At 51.4% G+C, this 18,534-nt stretch overlaps 1 protein-coding gene across 2 annotated transcripts in view; it reads left to right on the top strand.

Annotated features, from left to right (window-relative positions):
• NEK10 (NIMA related kinase 10) overlaps positions 1 to 18,534 on the top strand; it is a 1,348,206-nt gene that overhangs the window by 844,516 nt on the left and 485,156 nt on the right. For both annotated transcript variants that reach the window (XM_085630543.1, XM_085630544.1), the window contains exon 24: positions 4,803 to 4,932. In XM_085630543.1, coding sequence (XP_085486669.1) covers positions 4,803 to 4,932 — 130 coding nt within the window. The remainder of the gene's footprint in view (positions 1 to 4,802; positions 4,933 to 18,534) is intronic.

Below are 18,534 nucleotides of genomic sequence, written 5' to 3'. Positions count from 1 at the left end.
ATACTGTTGGCTATAGATTTATTCATTGTAATAGATGCAGCTAAATAACTACATTCAGCTAGTTTGTCTATGCAAGTGACATATTTATTAAAGGCACATCATCTCTACAATTTACATGCTGAATTTAAAAATACAGATGCTGTTCCCTTCTTTTTCCCTCATCAAACTTCTTCCACCACTCTCTTTGGCCTCTGCCTGCACCCTCTCATTCATTCTGTTTTCAAACTGGTGGCTATTACTGGGCAGCTGTTATTTATGCAACATTCTCCTGGTGACTGGTGCAACCTATTAATATTCAGGTAACTTCATTCAACTAATAGAGGAGAGCATTTAGAACCTCCATAATTACTATGACCATCATAATCCACCATTAGATGATATATTTAGGCCTAAGAAAATAAGCAAAAAGAATTAGACTTGTCATGGTAATTATGCACATTTACATATTGAAGCCACAGTCCCTCTGGGATTTGTCACAGTGAAAATAAAATTACAGTCAAGATTTAATACCGTTGTTCTATTCCACTTTCACATAAAAAGAGATGGTCCAGGGCATCTGGTCGGTTCATAATTCTCTAATCCTGAGATTGAGGGGGTGGGTTGTGGTGGAAGCCTAGAAAACCTCTAGTAAAAGTTCAAAGTTTAGTACAGTCTACTAGAGTAGGCACTTGTGACTGACATAAATGACCCCACGTGCTGAGGCCCAGTAGTCCCTACATGTCTCGTGGTCTGGCACACTAGACCAGAGAGCATCAATATCCTCTGTCCACTATAATCAAACATCCCTTAATCTCATAATGATGTGGCCTTAGGGATCTTCTTTATGACTTGCATGTCTGCTGCATGGAAGATGAATGTGGGTGTATGTTAGAAACGGGGATTCCCGGTAGGCTAGGGCATGCGCCAGAGCCAGGCAGAAACCCCCGGTCTAGTCAGGGCGAGGGAGCTACACCCTGAGGATAACCCCTGTTCACCCCCTTGGTAGCTTGGCACGAGTAGTCAGGCTTATCCCAGAGGCAATGTGTAAAGTATTTGCGCAACACACACACACAGCGGCGACACACTAGGCACACTACAAAAGAGACTCCACACAAGGTTATATAAAAATAGCCTTTGTATTATAAAAACACATTAGAATCACAGACATATACACTGTGCCCACAGGCACCAGGACATTATTTACAGGGGATTATATCCAGGGCAGCGCCAATCGGGTCGCTGCCAGAACCATCACACAAGTACATGTAGTAAGTATAAAACAACCAGTAATAACTGCCCGTAGCTACTGGTAAAATAATGAACTTAGCATCCTTGCAATAAGCATAAACCACATTAGATCAGGCATGAACCTAATGACCTGACGTCAGGCATCCCCCTAGCATAAATGCAACATTGAAAGGCATAAACAAATACATTGTGCAATAACCATTGGCCATCAATCACATTTGCATGAGGCACTCCTAAAACATCCTAGCATGACATTAGGCATAAAAACATTATGCACCTCCTTAGGCGTAAAACCCATTAGATTAGGTATAAGCACCTTAAGCATGAAACCAGCAAAGTAAACATTAGGTGAGAAGCATCAGGTGCCATCATTAGCATAAATACATTAATCAAACATCATGGCATTACTGAGCGAGGGAAACAACCAAGTCATCAGCATCAGTGCCCCATGCATATAGCATTACCACCAAGGGCAGATGTGACTCTACCAATAGACTTTTCCCCCAAACGTTGCAGCTTCCCACTGTCCTGTGGGGCAGCTGTGCAGAGTACCACCAGTTCTGCCACGTTGGAGCCCCTCTCTGGGACTCTGAACTTACAAATATGCACTAACGTTGCAGCGGCCCGCAACTGTGGTGCTGCTGTGCAACCCACAAAAACACTGGCCCAGCTGGAGCCCCCTCCTCTGGAGTTCGGGAAATACAGCAAGGCCCCCTCGGTGCAGCTGCCCACTGTCAGGCGGGGCAGCCGTGCAGTACGAGGACCACAAGTTGCAGGCCAAGTTGGAGTCCCCTCTGGGACTCTAAAATTAAAAATGAGGTAACACCCAAAGTACTGGCAAAGTTGGAGTCCCCCCCGGGACCCTAAACTTGAAGAAATGCTCCAAGGTTGGAACGGCCCGCTGTTCCCGCTGGGCCGCTCTGGTAACCAGACACCAGTTAAGTGCCTCGCTCTTGCTCCCAGGCCTGCCCCGCTCACCGGCAGTCCTGGGTCTCCTTCGGTCGTCGGCTTCTGCTCTTCCCCCGAGCGGGTCTCCCCCGAGCGGGTCTTCAGGCACCGACAGTGTGCCTCGGCCAGACCCGCCCTGGGGCTTCTCCCGACTTCACCCGGGCCCCTCCTCCTGGGACCCGGGACTGTGATGCAGAGCCCGCGAGGCTCAGCTCGGCTCCATACCGCTTCCTCCTTACCAGCGCAGCCGCTACCCCTCCTCAACACGAGGGGCTCTCTCCAACGCATGGGAGCCCGCCAGTCCACTGGCCACAGCTTCATCTTCACGCCCCGCCCACAGATAGGCGTGGGAGCCGGTCTTCCGCTGTTGGCGCTCCTCTCTCCAGCGCCAATCACAGCTCGGCTTCCTTGACGTCCCGGGGGAAGCTCTTGCTGTCCTTCTCGCCGCTCCCGGGCTAGCAGCGGTGAATTTCTTTGATAACGCGGGGTAGGCACCCGCTCTGTGGCAGAAACGCGGGGTGGGCACCCGCTATACAGAGGACTTCCAAAGCGGCAGGAATGCGGGGTGGGCACCCGCGATGAGGCTGCAAAAATGCGGGGTGGGCTCCCGCTGTCTTTTTTAAAACATAAGTGCAGGGTGGGCACCCGCGAAGGCTGAAGAATGCAGGCTGGGCTCCCGCACTTTTTAAAAGGCATAAAAGTGTGGGGTAGGCTCCCGTGCCTAGGCAAGCATGCAGGGGGAATCCCACATGCCGGGATTCCCTCGTAGGGCTCTGGCAGCACAGCACTGCAGGATACCAGCTTCTCTCTTTGCCTGGGCAAATTAAACTATAGCGCTCATGAGGTGCTAGAAGGCAGGAAAGCAGGGGCAATGCGGGGCAAGATCTACAGGCTGCAGGGCAGCCCATCGTACAGAGTAGTAGTTCCTGAGCACAATCAAACTCAGCAAGGTGGCAATCCTCCTGGCGCAGCAGCCTTTCCTCCAGCATGGTCTCTTTCAAGCCCAGTAGAAGCAAAGAGTCCTTGGTGCAGCCAGGCAGACCAGCACGCAGGGACCCTCAGGAGCAGCAGCTGGGTCCCGCGGCGGTTCCTCCTGGCAGTGTATCCCCTCCATGTCAGCACAAGCACAACGACACCCATGGGCTCACAGCCCCTGTATTTATACACCTCCCTGCCCTGCGTCTGGAAGGGGGTAGAAGCTTCTGGAAGGGTCTAGGGGTAGGGGTTTCTGGAAGGGTCTTGGAAGTTCCAGTCCCAACTGGCACTGGGAGGGGTGTCAGTAGGGGGCGGAGCTAGCCTTCTACAGGACAGGCACTGACCTAGTCAGGGACAGGGGATTTCTACGCCCACTACTCCAGTTGCAGACCTCCCACTCAGCCTCACCCTGCCTCCCTGGAGCCACCCACTCCTCACCAGCCCCGGTCACTTCTAGAAACAGACATGCAGGCAGGCACACTGCACACAGAAATGCCAACTTCTAAAAGTGGCATTCCTAAAATAGTAAAAGTAAATCTGCGCTCACCATTGCACAGCATTTATCATTTCCATTCCACACATACCAAACATGCCATACTTATTTTGTTTTATTTAGGAATCATCCCATAAGGAGGGAGTTATCAATGTTAGCCTATGGAGGGCAGAGGGCGCACGCTCTGCACTGCTAACCAGTGCTAAAGTGCCCAGAGTCCTAAAACCACCAACACCATGTCAGCAAAAAGTCTAGGAGGAAAGCAAAAAGTTTAGGGATGACCCTGGAAAAAGGGCCAAGTCCAACAGTGTGCTCCAAAGCTCCTTGGTCCTACTGGTTCTTCTGTTGCTGATTTTTACCATGTAGCATACACACATATCAGGCCCCCCTGAGAGTTTAGTTACCGAAGGTCCATTACTAAGTTAATTTTGTAGAAGTTAGAGCCATCTTCTACAGGTTCAGTGGCAAAGCCAGGAGTTAGGTCTCTGTTTTAAAGCAGTCTGACAGTGTTTTCCAAGTATTCTTCCCTAGCAATAAAACAGAGATCTTTGTCTGTTGTCCACACCTATTAACAGATTCACCTCTACCCGCAGAAGCCAGATAATTAGTACGTCCGCAGGTTCATTTAAGACTCAGGTAGTCAGAAGAATTATTCAAAACAAGTGAGTAAGTAACAGCCCTGATAATGTTAATTCCATACCATTTATTTTTTCTGTTAACATCCACAAACCCCATCCTGCCCCATTTTCATAGGAACACCTCATCTGTCTGATTATAAATAGTCATTTGTAAAGAGAGGTGTCATAATTATTAGCAGTTCATGTTCATATATGCATTGAGCTCCTATGATGTCCCATGTGTGTCCTCTTGCACCTTTTATGATGTTATATAAATGTAAGGCCTTTATTAAGGGATTTTGGTTTGATCTTCCTTCCACCTCATGTGGGAATGTGGTGGAGCCAACAAGAATGTGGAAAGCAGGCTCAGAAATATTTAATTACTGGTAAGGATCAATTATTTTTGTTATAGGTCTTATTATTGAGTCAAGTCTGTGTGACATTGAATTCAGTTTAATGAGCGATAAGGCTCTTTGATTCTATTTTCTTTACACTCATGTTATTGAATAAGCTTCAAAGTGTCTCTCTTTATTTTTATACAGCCCTGAAGTAGTCAAGAGTGAACCTTATGGTGAGAAGGCCGATGTCTGGGCAGCTGGGTGTATTCTTTATCAGATGGCTACACTCCAGCCCCCTTTTTACAGTACCAACATGCTCTCGCTAGCTACCAAAGTACGCAGGTTTGCACACTTACTTCTTCTTAGCATGTTATTGTGTATACCTTTCCAGGACCAAACGCTACGTTGCTGCTACTTGTCATGCTCCGCACATGTTGTCGTAAAAATGGGGAGGGCTCACTACCATATTGATTTGATTGACCTAATGAGTACTGAATCTTTAAAGAGTTGGGTTTGTGCCTATAAAGGCTGAATTCTACAATAGCTTGCTTCTTGATCATGGCTTGATCACTAAATATTCTAGTGAGAGTTACGATGGGCTAAAGAGCTCAACTGGTTTGAGCTGGGGAAGTCAGGAGGATTGGATCACTCAACAAGTAAGTACGAACTGGGAAAGACTAGATTACTGAATGTTGAGCTCTGAATGACTGGATCTCTCAGCAATTCGGTTTCAGATCAGGAGAGTGTATCACTCTCTGGTTTGGTTGAAGAAATAGGGCATTCTGATGGATGCTTCTGACTGCGAGTTTCTGACCTTAGAATATTCTCCAGGATGCCAGAAGGGATCTGAAGAATTTTGTATCAGGAAAAGTTCTGACAAACAAGGAAACTCTGAAATAAACTCCATGCTCAATGATAATTGTAAGTACAACTGAGGCCATCTACACACTATACCCTGAGACTACAGTGTCCGAACTGCCAAAATACAGAGGCGCTACAGTATGTTATACGAGGCCAACTTTGAAACTGCCGGTAACTAGAAGACTTGGTATGAAGTTAAACTCGAGTTTGAAGACCTGTGGGACAACACAGTTCTGTGTCACAGAATACAGCGGTTTGCAGGGAGTACAACATTAGATAATTCTTAACACTGCTTATAACTAAAGAGACTAGTCAGGGACTGACAATGTAACTACTTGCTAGCTGTAAACTCTTCTAACAGCATACAATAAGTATAAACACAGCAAAGGCAAGCATTGCCCTTACCTTCTCCATGAGTGAAATAGATTTCCCAAGGGTGTGATAGTCTTTATGTTACACGATTATGTCTCAGGCCAATCTGGTATTCCTCCTGTTAGACCTGTCACCCTTTGGGTGGTCTCCCCCCAAACATTTTGCCTTTTGCCCTCCTAAATTAGTTTTTGTTGGCCTTAGGTCTTAGTGCACTTTACTAGTGCTAAAGTGCTTGTGCTCACTCCTCAAAACATGGTAAAACTGGCTTACACCTGATTAGCGCACTTCATTTACTTATAACCCCATAGTAAAGAGGTATACCACATACCAGGTCTGGTAAATTAAATGCTACTAGAAGGCCTGCAGCACCTTTTGTGCCACCCACTTAAGTAGCCCCTTAAAACATGTCTCAGACCTGTCATCACAGCATGCATGCAGTTTTAAACTGCCAATTTGAGGTGGCAAAATAAGCCTCTTGCCAAGCCCCTTTTCATTACATAAGCCAACCTTAAGGTAGGCCCTACACCACCCATAGAGCAGGGGGCATTGTACTTAAAAAGGTGGACATGTACTTTTAAGTTTTACATGTCCTGGTAATGAAAAACTCATAAATAAATGTTTAACTTCTGTGAGGCCTACCTCTCCCATAGCATAACATTGGTTTACCTTATTACATTTAATAAGTTATTATGTTTGTTTGGGAGCAGGTAAAAATACTATGTTTGTTTAAAATCCCCTTTAATGGTAAAGTTGTATTTTATGCCACAATTCTGAAAATGCCACTTTTAGAAAGTTTACATTTTCTTAGCCTAACCACTTGGTGCCTGCAGACGGTTTTCTGGGTCACATGACTAGGTGTAGTTGGCGGATGGCCTTTGAGTATTCTTCCCAGACAACCAAACAATAGTGGAACTGAGTGTTTTCAGGATAGGCCATCTAAGCAGGAGGGGGGGGGGCAAAGATATGCAAAGCCCCACTAGCCATTCAGATACACTGCCTCAGTTCACACACAAAAAACTTCACTCTAGCGTATTCCGGCCGCAGTCATCCTGGGACCATGCCAGGGAGGCATGAAATTCCAGGCACTGCTCGGGGGAAGACTCCAGACGTTTCTTCCACTTCAAAGCTGGCACCAGATATAAAAATACCCTGTGGCCTGCTGTGCACTTCAGTCGACTGCTTTGCTGCACCAAGAGGACTGCCCTGCTGCAGGAAGCCTGCCCTGTGCCCTCAGAGGACTGCCCTGCTGCTTGAGACCTGCTCTCCTGCTTGAACCCAAGACTTCCAGAGTGACTCCAAGGGCTAGTTGGCTGACCTCCTAATCAGAGCTCGGGCAGAAAAGGCTTCAACCATCTTGGACCAGCACCTGGACCCAGTGTGAGTGAGTCCTGACCCTCCAAGTGGTGCCCCTTCAGTCCCGAGCCCTTGGACCTTCTGCTAAAGGTGCCTAGATAGCACAAATCCAAAATTTGGGACTTTGAAAATGTTCTGCCATAAAGTGCTCTGACAAGCCAGAGGAGATTGGGACCAAGCTGCCTACCTATCAACCCAAGGTGCATCGACAGAAGGCCTGACTTCGCAATAGCTCCTGTTACGTTCTTCTCTGCAGCAGCAAGTCCTGTTCAGCGGCTCCCTGCAAGAGGAGCCTTGTTTAGCCCTCGTATGCTACAGCCTGCAGCTTCATCCCCAAAGATAGCTTTGACTCCCCAAAAAGAGGGTAAGTCCTAATGAAGAAATCTTCACCACCACCTTGCCCAGCGGCTCCCTGTCGACAGCACCTCCTCCCACACCGCCGGCTGCCTTGCCCTGCTGAACTTTACCTTCTCAGGTGTTTTCTTTCAAAATGTCTTCTAAGTCAAAGTTAAGCAAAGACCGGGCTTATCCACTTTGTGCTTTTAAACCGTGCTATCGTGGTTGGACATAAAGTTCGACTTCTCCCTCGTCTTGCACGACTACATCTCCATGGTTGGCTCTTTGATCTTTTAGGGGCTATTTTTCACTTCATACTTTAAAAATTCATAACTCCAGTTCTACTGATTGGATTTTTGTTGGTTTGATGTAGAATAATTTAAAAAATGTACTCTATTTTTCTAAATTAGTGTGTGATTTTTCTTGTGTTGTGTTTTCACTTCATTACTTTTTAAGAGCTGCATAAATACTTTACAATTTGCCTCTAAGTTAAGCCTGTCGGCTTTTGTGCCTAGTTAGTGGAAGATTAAGCACAGAATAATTTAGGGACTTTTGTGGTTCACCCTGACAAGGATTGTGGTTTTTGCCTGACAAGGGTTTACACCCCCTCAACCAACAATCCAATTTCTTACACCCCTCCTCAATGAAACCCTAGAACATACAACTGAAATCAAAGACTCTTAGGGCCAGATGTACAACAGTTTCCAGACACTGTTTGCGATTCCTAATGGGGTCGCAAATTGCATGCCTCATTAATAATGATGAGGCAGGCGCAATATGCATCCCATTAGGAATGGCCAGCACTCACAGGGATGGTGGCCTGTTGGGGTCAGCAGACCACCAAGTCTGTGACTGCTTTTAAATGAATCAGTGTTTTTTAAAAATGCAGCCTCATTTTCCTTAAAGGAAAACGGGATGAATTTAAAAAATAGAAAAATGAAACTTTTCAGTTTCATTTTTTAAGGGCAGGCAGTGGTCCCTGGAACCACTGCCTGCCCTTAAAAAATATTTTTTGACCCATTCACAATGGGGAAGAGGGTGCCCTGGGGACCTCTTCCGGTTTGCGAACTTGAAGTAGGAGGTAAATTGCGAGTAATTGCGGTTGCAAGACATTCATACATACAAATGCGAGTCACTATTAGGAAGGGACGCCATTGGCACGCCCCCTCCTAATAGTGAGTTGCAAACCTCATTTTGCGAATCAGTAAAATGTACCGATTCGCAAAATGAGGTTTGTATATGGCCATGCCCTAAATTGCGGTCGCATACGGGCCAATTGCCCGGTTGCGACCATAATTTAGGGTCGTACATCTGGCCCTTACTTCCTAAATTCATGCGGAACATAATGCACTTCACATTTCTTTGAATTTTGCAGAAACTCATGACACAGAGAGAGGGCGTGGTTAGGCACCATTAAGGGTTAACTAGATGCTATGGCTGCATGTGCGTATTCTCCAGACCAAGGATTATTGATCAATATCCTATGGTCTTATGTTTTAAAAAGAACAGGCAGGATACATTTCTTCTGATACGTTTTGTGGTGTCAGCGTGGGATTTGAATTTAGTTCCTGCTTTTCTCACGGGGCATCTCCAAGAGCCCCTTCATTCTTGCCGGTTCCAGATATCTTTCACGGCGGCATTTATGGTTGCCGTCGCTTATTCCATGAGGACGAGTGCGCTGAGGTGTTATGGTCTTCTTCTTTAACTGTTTTTCTTAGGGTAAAGTTTCTCTTCAGATAAAAACTTCTCTTTTTCCTAGAGTTATAGGTTTCACAGGTTATTTCTATGCTTTCCTTGACCCTCCTCTTCATCGATCAAAAGAGGAGGAAGAAATGTTCTGTTCTCCCGAGCCCTAGAAAAGCTATTAATCAATATACCTTTAGAAATCAGGATTTCAGACACAACACTCCCCTATTTATTGTTTAGTATTAAACATGGGTCAAGCCAGTTAGGGAACACACTGTCTCAACTGTGTTTCCTTGGTCGTCAAAGTGACCCCCCTTGCAAAACCAGGTGGTTTTGCGATAGGCCGTTTTGATGTCGCCTCACTACGTTTTTTGGCCCTTGCCTGCCGCGGGTACTTGGGCCTCCCACACAAGTGAGGCACCATTTTTACCGGGAGACCTGGGGGAACGCTGGGTGGTGGTAAATTTGTGTGAGCCCGGTGATGCCACAACTTTCCCACCCCAAAATGTGTGAAAAAAGTGATTTTTTCAGCTAAAATTGAGGTTTGCAGGGGATTCTTGGTAAGGAAACGTTGGGGGATCCACGCAAGCCATACCTCCCTGGAAGCCGCCGGGTGTCTAGTTTTCAGAAATGTGTGCGTTTGGTAGGTTTCCCTAGATGGCCGCCGAGCACCGGGTCAAAAACCAAAGTGACCCCCCCTTGCAAAATCAGGTGGTTTTGCAATAGGCCATTTTGATGTCACCTCAGTACGTTTTGGGCCCTTGCCTGCCGCGGGTACTTGGGCCTCCCACACAAGTGAGGCACCATTTTTACCGGGAGACCTGGGGGAACGCTGGGTGGTGGTAAATTTGTGTGAGCCCGGTGATGCCACAACTTTCCCACCCCAAAATGTGTGAAAAAAGTGATTTTTCCAGCTAAAATTGAGGTTTGCAGGGGATTCTGGGTAAGGAAACGTTGGGGGATCCATGCAAGCCATACCTCCCTGGAAGCCGCCGGGTGTCTAGTTTTCAGAAATGTGTGGGTTTGGTAGGTTTCCCTAGATGGCCGCCGAGCACCGGGTCAAAAACCAAAGTGACCCCCCTTGCAAAACCAGATTAACTATTGTTCCTACAGCGTGAGAATTTTGGAGTAAAATTGCAAAGAAAATGTGGCAGACATTTTAGGTTTAAATCTTTTTATTGAAGAGTATCAACAATGGCATCAGCATTTATCGCCTACAACCCAGCGGGCCGGCAAATTGCACAAGGTAATTGCAGCGTGTAGGCATCGTTGGGGACACATCGAACAGTGTGAGGTCTAACACAGCATGCCGCCTACAACCCTTCTGGGCCGGCCGTGTCTCTAACCGTAAGGATGAGGATAAACCCACTCCCTTGCAGCCTCTGCCGGATGACTGTTCCTTCATGGAAGGCTTTGTATTATAGAATAAGAGAGGCACCCCTCCTGAAGTCATTGGCCCAGAAGGTTTCAACGCTAGAATGCCAGTGCTCTATGCTGGGTAGGAGGCTCTACGACGACTCAGTCCCCCAGGACAGCAGCCGCTTTGACACTCGAATAGAGAAGAAAACGGGAAAGAAAGAAAAAAAAAAGGGGCAAAACTACCCCCCCCCCGAATCCCCCCTCCCGGAACCCCAACTCCCAAACTCCCCCCTCCCTAACCCTCCCTTCGTCCAGTGCGTATTGCAGATCTCCCCGTCCTCCTCAGTCACCTCCTCCCCTAGGCCCCCGCTCTACACTATTCAGGAGGCCGAGTCTTCCTGCGAGGTAAGCCGCAGAAGTCGGAGGTATCTCGGGCATGTCAGTTCCCGAAACTGCGTGACCAGGAGGGACTGAAACGGCTGCCAAAGATCAGGGAACTGCTCCACATCCCCCGCTACCATAAGTGACATCTTCTCCATGCCCAACACATGCCACAGTCTATGAAGGCATCCCGTAACCGTGGGTAGGGTCGTGGTGCGCCAGTGTGCTAAGATGTTCTGTATCGCCGATCCCAACGCAATGGCGATCTGCCTACCTCTGCGGGATTTTAACGGGTACATCAGGCTGTTCGGGAGGCCTAATAAGACATAGGCTGGGAGGCGTGGCAGTTCAATACCGAAATGAAAGTCAACGTCGTCTATCACCTCTTTCCAGTAGGAATCCAGGAGCGGGCAGTCCCACAGGATGTGTGTCAATGTACCCACCCGTCCACATCCCCTCCAACAGCTGGCGTCTTTACTGTGGTCCATGTCGTGTATGCGTTCCGGGGTGTAATACCAATACGTGGAGACTTTCGTGAGGGTTTCAGTGAGACCCGTGTGATATGCCGAGTGTCTGGCTCTATATGCTACTTGTTCCCACTCTTTAGTGCTCAGGGGCCTACCCAACTCTCTCTCCCAGGGTTCTCTCCCTGGGTTATAAAAGTGCGAGGCGGGAAGCTGGAGGAATTGATACAGGTCAGTTATGAGCTTTGCATCGGTCGTGCGGGATAGGAGCCAGCGCTCGTAGGGAAGGAGTCTCCGATTCGCCTTTTCCCGCACCTGAGGATGCATGGCCCAGTGGCGAATCTGCAGATAGCGCAGCCTCTCGGTCTCCGGGAACGTGTATTCTTGTCGGAAGTGCGTGAAGGGGATAACCCCCTCCGAATCATAAATGTGGCAGAGGGCCCTACAGCCCGCCTCGCGCCAATGACCAAAGGCTCCTCTGTCCATTCCCGGGGTGAAGTCGGGGTTATCTGTCAAGGGTGTTAGCGGCGATGGGAAGGTCGTCAGACCGTGTATGGCATTGGTGGCGTCCCACACCCGCAGAGGCACCCTGGTAATATAGGAGGCGTAAAGGTTCGCCGGTCGGTGAGCCCTGCGCAAAAACAGTATTTCCTGTAGCGGCCGGCCCGCCACCGCCTGATCCTGGAAGAGCCAGTGCTTGTCCGATTCCCATCTGCTCCATTCTACCAGGTAGCGTAGTTGCGCCGCTTGATAGTATTTACGGAGATCCGGAATCCCCAGACCCCCCGCCTCCGGCGCCAACACCGAGAGAGCTCTTCTCATCCTAGGCTTCTTGCCCTGCCAAATAAAACGTGCCAGGTCTGATTACATCCGCTGAATCCAGCCGACTGGCGGCTGCTCTGGGAGCGCTCGGAACAGATACAGTATCTGGGGCAGGACCGTCATTTTGACGGCCGCTATTTTACCCAGCAGCGAGAGGGTGCCACGGTCCCATCGGCCTATCTCGTCCCGAATCTTCCTTCCCAAGGCGAGGTAATTAGCTGTCACCATAGCGGGGACCGTAGGGGCCAGTTGGATTCCCAAATAGGGTACCAGGTCCGTTGACCAGACTATCGGTAACCGCTCCTGCAAGTGGGAGCGGGTAGCCAGTTTTAGAGAGAGATCCAATGCCACCGATTTCCCCATGTTCATTTTAAAGCCTGCGACCTCCGCGAAGGAGGTCAGCTCCGCAATACTGGCTGGAAGGGCCTGGATCGGGTCCTCTAGGGACAAGATCACGTCGTCAGCATATAGGCTAATAGCGTGAGTAAAGCCGCCAAACTTCACCCCTCTCACAGCTGGGTTATCACGTATCCATTGAGCAAAAGGCTCCATGTACAGAGCGAAAAGGAGAGGGGACAACGTGCATCCCTGCCTCGTGCCTCTCTCGATGGCAAAGCTCCTGGAGCTGCAACCGTTCACCCGAACCACTGCGGTCGGGAATTTATAGCAATTGAGGATCTGACATCGGAACCTGTCCCCCAGCCCCACCTTCAGTAACACCCGCTCCAGATACGGCCAATGAACCCCGTCGAACGCCTTTTCGGCGTCTATCGAGAGGAGCATTCTCTCACCCGGAATCCGTGACGCCTTCTCTATAAGATGAATAATCCTCTTGGTATTGTCCACCGTCTGCCGTCCCGGGACAAAGCCTGCCTGGTCCGGGTCCACAAGTCCCGGTAAATGAGGGGCCAGTCGGGACGCTAGGATCCCGATATACAGTTTAAGATCTATATTTAAAAGAGATATTGGCCGATAAGATCCACACTGCGCCCTGTCTTTCCCTGGCTTGGGGATGACCGTGAGGGAGGCCCGCAACAAGTCCGGCGAGATGGCACCCGGCTCGGCGAATGAATTAAAAAGGCGCGTGAGGAGTGGGGCCAGCAACCCACAAAACGTTTTATAGAAGAGGGGCGTATAGCCGTCCGGCCCAGGAGATTTGCCGTGCTTGAGGTTAGCAATAGCGGATATCACTTCCTCCACCCGTATATCCCTGTCCAAATCCGCCGCTTGCGCAGGGGACAAGGAAGGCAATGAAACTGAGTCTAAGTACCTCGTCATTGCGGATTCGTCCAGGGGGTCCCCGGCGTAGAGATCAGCGTAAAACCTCCGAAAGGTCTCCGCTATTTGAGCATCCTCTGTGGTCAGCTGACCCGTAGGGTCGGAGATTTCTTTCACTATCTGTTGTTGTCGGGCCACCCGAAGCCTATTCGCCAACAGCCGACCGCATTTGTCCCCCCCCCCCGTGTAATAGGCGTGCCGTAAACGCAAGGCCGCGTATTCTGCGCGGTCCATATCTAAGGCTGTCAAGAGTTTCCTCGCCTCCTTAAGCTGGCGCCATATCCGGGGAGTGCCAGTCCTACAATGCATTTGTTCTAGCTCCCGCAACCTTTGAGTGAGTTCCTCCCGTTTATGCCGCCGGTCCTTGTTATCCGCCGACGAGATAGCAATAAATTCCCCCCGGAGTACCGCTTTCAGAGCTGCCCATTGGGTCGCTCGAGATGTGTCCGAGTCGTCATTGTGGGATTGATATTCCCGGATCTTGTTAGATATACTCGAGATGACCGCTTGCTTGTGTAGTAAAGAGTCTCGCAGACGCCACACCCGAGGGGGGCAAGAAACCGGCGGTAGGCTAAGCGTAGCGCTAACTGGGGCGTGATCCGACAAGGAGACCACTCCCATCTCCGACCCGGTGGCCAGGGTGCACACTGGCCCAGTGACCAGTAGGTGGTCCAGTCTCGCATAAGTTTTATGAGCGTGAGAATAGTATGAGTACTCCCGCTCCGCAGGGTGCTGGCGACGCCATAAGTCATGAAGGTCCATGTCGGTCAGTTTTGCCTTGCACTCGGCCGAGAATTCACCGGCCTGAGGTGAGCGGTGTGCCGATCTGTCAAGCGCCGAGCTAAAGACCATGTTGAAGTCCCCCCCAATTATGATGTGCCTGTCCGGTGTGGCCGTGCACTCCCCCAGCGCCGCGCGGAGAAATCGCTCCTGTTGATCATTCGGGCTGTAGAGGGAGCCAATCGTAAAGGGAAGATCCCCCACTCTGAACCGGTATACCAACAGACGACCTTTTTGTTCCGCGAACTTGTGGAGGACCTCCCCCCTAAAATTCCTAGCCACCAGGATCGCCACCCCCGCCGTCTTAGTGTTGCCTGACGAGAAGAATTGTGTCGGGAATTTGTGTGAGCGTAGTCTGTGACAATCCCTGGGTAAGAGGTGAGTCTCCTGGAGGAGACATATGTCTGCCTGGGTGCCTTCTAACAGGGACAGTAGCGCGTGACGTTTAACTGGGTTATTGAGGCCCCTGACGTTAAGCGTTACAATCTTAAGGGACACTGGTGGCATGCTGAGAGACTATAGGATTAGCATAAGTCACCTGTAGGCGAAGCTGCCGCACCGCAGAGGTCATCGCTGCGGCTCGGAGTCCGCTGACGCACTGGACGCCCCCCCTTTCCTCCCAGAATCCCCCCCTCGTCCACCCTACTCCCCAACCCCCTTCCCTCCCTCCCCCCCTTCATCCCCCTTCAAAACACCCCGAAACTGCCCCCAACCCCAAACCCCAACAACCCTCCAACCCCCCCGAGCCCCCCTCCCCTCTCCCTCCCCCCCTGCTCCAAGCCCCATCCCTCAATAGTCCAAGTCAAGTTCCCGAGGGAACTAGTCAGTGGAGAAGTTCCGAAGTGGACGTCCAGCCACTGTCCCTTCCCCGCGACCCCCCACCCCCCCACCCCCAAACCTGCTGTAGAAGTTGGCTGTGGTGATCTCCCCCCGAGCATGCTTACGCCGTCATTGCCACATCGCCGGAGTGGGTGTCCCTCGCCACCTCAAGTACCGCGTTGGCCATACTGGCTCTAATTGTGGGTGAATCCGGTCTCATGGAGCGATCCCGGGAGCGTCGCCTGGACACCCGCTGCCAGCCATCTCCCGCCGAGCACCGCCGCTGCCGTGTAGTGGATTCCTCCGCCGTTGCAGTTATGCCCAGGACCCCGCAGGTCTCCTGCAGGGAGCGGAGTTGGTGCAGAGTGCCATTCCACCGAAAGATGAGCCTGAAGGAGTGTCCCCACGCATATGACGTCTCGTGTTCTCTCAGGAAATCCGTAGCTACTTTGAACGCCTTGCGTTTCTGAAGCGTGATGGCGGAGAGATCCTGGTACAGCGTGACCGGGTGCCCCCTGAAGGTCAGGGGCTGCCGCTTCCGGGCCTCGGTCAAAATTCGTTCCTTAAGCAGAAAGTCTGGGAGAAAGGCCAAGATGTCCGGCGGGGGCGCCGATGCTCTCTGCTGGGGCCCCACTCTGTGTGCTCTGTCAATTCGAATGGGGAAATCCTCCGGCTCTCCCAAGATCTCCCGGAACAGTCCTCGCAAGTAGCCTGCGCTATCCGTCCCTTCTTCTGCGGGCGGAACGCCCCGAACTCGGACGTTGTTCCTCCGGGATCTGTTTTCGAGATCTTCGGCATGCGCTTGAAGGTCGATCTGTTGGTCTCTGAGTCGTAGCACCTCCTGCTGTAGTTGTTCAAGTTCCTCGTCTCTCCGCTGGCTCGTACCTTCCATGGTGGCCACCCTCTCTCCAGGCCATCCACCTCCCGCCGGACCTCTCGCACCTCGCTGGCGACCTCCTGTTTCAGTGTCTGAAAATCGTCCCGAAGGGAGCTAAAGAGGGACTCCATGAAGGACCGAGTGACCGGGGGTTCCTCCCCGTCGCCTCCCCCGGTACCTCTTGAGGAGCATGGCGAAGGCTGCCCTTTATCCACTCTCGGGGGTTGCCTGCTGAGGAGTTCGGGGAGGGTGCGCTCCCCCTTCTTTCCCTCTCTGTGGCCAGCCATGAGTATCACGGGGAGGTAAGGTAGACGCTCCCACCGGTGCTGCTGGCGCCACTCGCGCTCGGGGGGATCCTTCGTTCCCTGCTGCCAGTCTCCGGCCACCGGATGACGCCCGCCGCCCCTACGGGCCGCCGCTCCGTTCTCCGGTCAGCCGCGTGGTCAGAGGCAAGTCTCTCTCAGGGGCTGCAGGCTTCCGGATCAACTTCCGCCCCGCTACTGCAATGGCGAGGTCCCTCCGGCTGTTCTCGAACCCCCGGGTCCAGCTCTTGGATCCCCCACTCGCTTTCGGCCCAGCGCCCGGGGATCACCGACCTCCTCTCCAGTCTCGTGCACTAGGCTCCGTGCCCTCTGGCACCCAGGATGCACAACCGGGGCCTCGGTTCTCTTCACGTGTTGGGCGGGCACCAGTATCGTGGGCCACCCCTCCCCAGGGGCCTCGCTCCGTGAGCAGGCGACCCATCCCCGCCACAGGATCGGCCGCGCACCGGGGGGCTCCTTCGCGCCTGCTCCTTCTCCGGGTCTCGTGCTGCCCGGGCTCCTGCCGCGTATTGCGCGTTACCGCTCCCGGTGCCCCCTACCTCCGACTGGTCGCTGTGCCCGAGGCCTGGAAGTCGCCCGGCTCCGGGCAGCCGGTACACTTTCCGCCACTCCAAATGCCTCTATTCTATTCTGGGGCGCGGGTCTTCTCCACTTCCTCCTCCGCTACGGTCCCGGGCCGCCGCCAGCTGCTGTACCCTCGCCCGGCCCGTTCAATGCTGCCAGTACCTCCAGGCGTCCTTCCGGCTCCCGCCTGACCAGGCCGCTCCGCTGGTAGCTGCCAGAGGGGGGCGCCACACGCGCCCGGGGTGGCCGCCACCACCGAGCACCGTGATGCTGTTCCGCTTCTCCCGTGGCTGGTGGCCTTCTTCCTCCGCACCCCTCCGTTACATCCTCATGGGCCTTGCCGTTGAGTCCGTGGCCTTGCGTAGGGGACTGCGCTGTCGAGCTCGAGTCTGCTCCAGTGCGCGGCCCCGCCCCCACTCCGTTCGTCGCGGTTCCCGCTCTGCTGGGCTCAGAAAGCGCCTGTCCCGGAGTGTCCCGCTTTCCCAGGGCAGCGTTCCGTGTTCCGTAGCTTCCGCTGCGAATCCCCGGCAAGTCAGGGGGAGATCATGCAGTAAAACTCGGTCTAGGGGCTCAGGGTCCCGGGAGCCCGCGAGGAAGTCGACCGCTTACCTCGCCATCTTGGCCACGCCCCGTGGCAGACATTTTGAGGTTTGCAGGACATTGGGGATAAAAACATTTTTTTGAATTCACAAGAGAGACATCACCATGAATTCCCATGGGTTTTCAACAATATCTACAGTTGGTGGGTTATTCTTACATGGAAAGTGTACCTTGGCAGAGAAACTAAAGACAAACATTGCTGCACAACCATCTATTCCTCAAACACACACACATACTGGTTGGATTTGGCACGAGGGCGAGTCATGGTTCAGTGTATTACATTTTATTAACTAGAGATTTCACAAAAATGAAATGCACTGTCAATAATTAAATTCACAAAAAACCAAACCAATGACTCGCAGCTCGTGAGCTGTAAAGCCACGTCAAGGCACCAACCACTTTACAGGCCATTCACACACCTTTCATACGTGATACAAACAAGACCATTCGCACCACCAGGTACAAAAGCAACACAGTACAAAATTCACCAAAAAGGGACAAGGTACACCCTGCTTCAGAAAGACAAATATTACTGCACAGCCATCTAATCCGCAAGCACACACACATACTGGTTGGATTTGGCACGAGGGTGAGTGATGGTTCAGTAGATACAATTGTATTAGCAAGTGATTTCACAAAACATGAAATGCACTGGTAATAATTGAAAGGGCGAGAAACTGAACCATTGACTCACAGCTCGTGAGCTGTAAAGCCACGACAAGGCACCAACCTCTTTACAGGCCATTCATACACCTTTCACACGTGTGAGACATACAAAACCATCCACACCGCCAGCCGCGGGCCCATCACATAACAAAACTCACAATAGTACACAGCGCCATTCAAGGGCCCATCACTTTCACACGCCCATAATCCAGACACAGCAACTACACATGCTGATGGATTGCGTGGAGTGGCACTCAGCTAGCAGTGTGTGTAGTGACCAGCAGAAAGTCACTACTCACACACAGCCAGCCGAGCTCCAGTCCACACACACCGCTAGCAGAGCACCAGTCCTCACACTCCGCTAGCAGAGCGCCAGTCCACCCACACCGCTAGCC

The sequence above is a fragment of the Triturus cristatus genome, chromosome 10 (assembly GCF_964204655.1).
Source record: "Triturus cristatus chromosome 10, aTriCri1.1, whole genome shotgun sequence".
Taxonomy (NCBI): Eukaryota; Metazoa; Chordata; class Amphibia; order Caudata; family Salamandridae; genus Triturus; species Triturus cristatus.
Note: the sequence above shows the minus strand (reverse complement) of the source record. Positions and strands in the feature narration are given on the sequence as shown.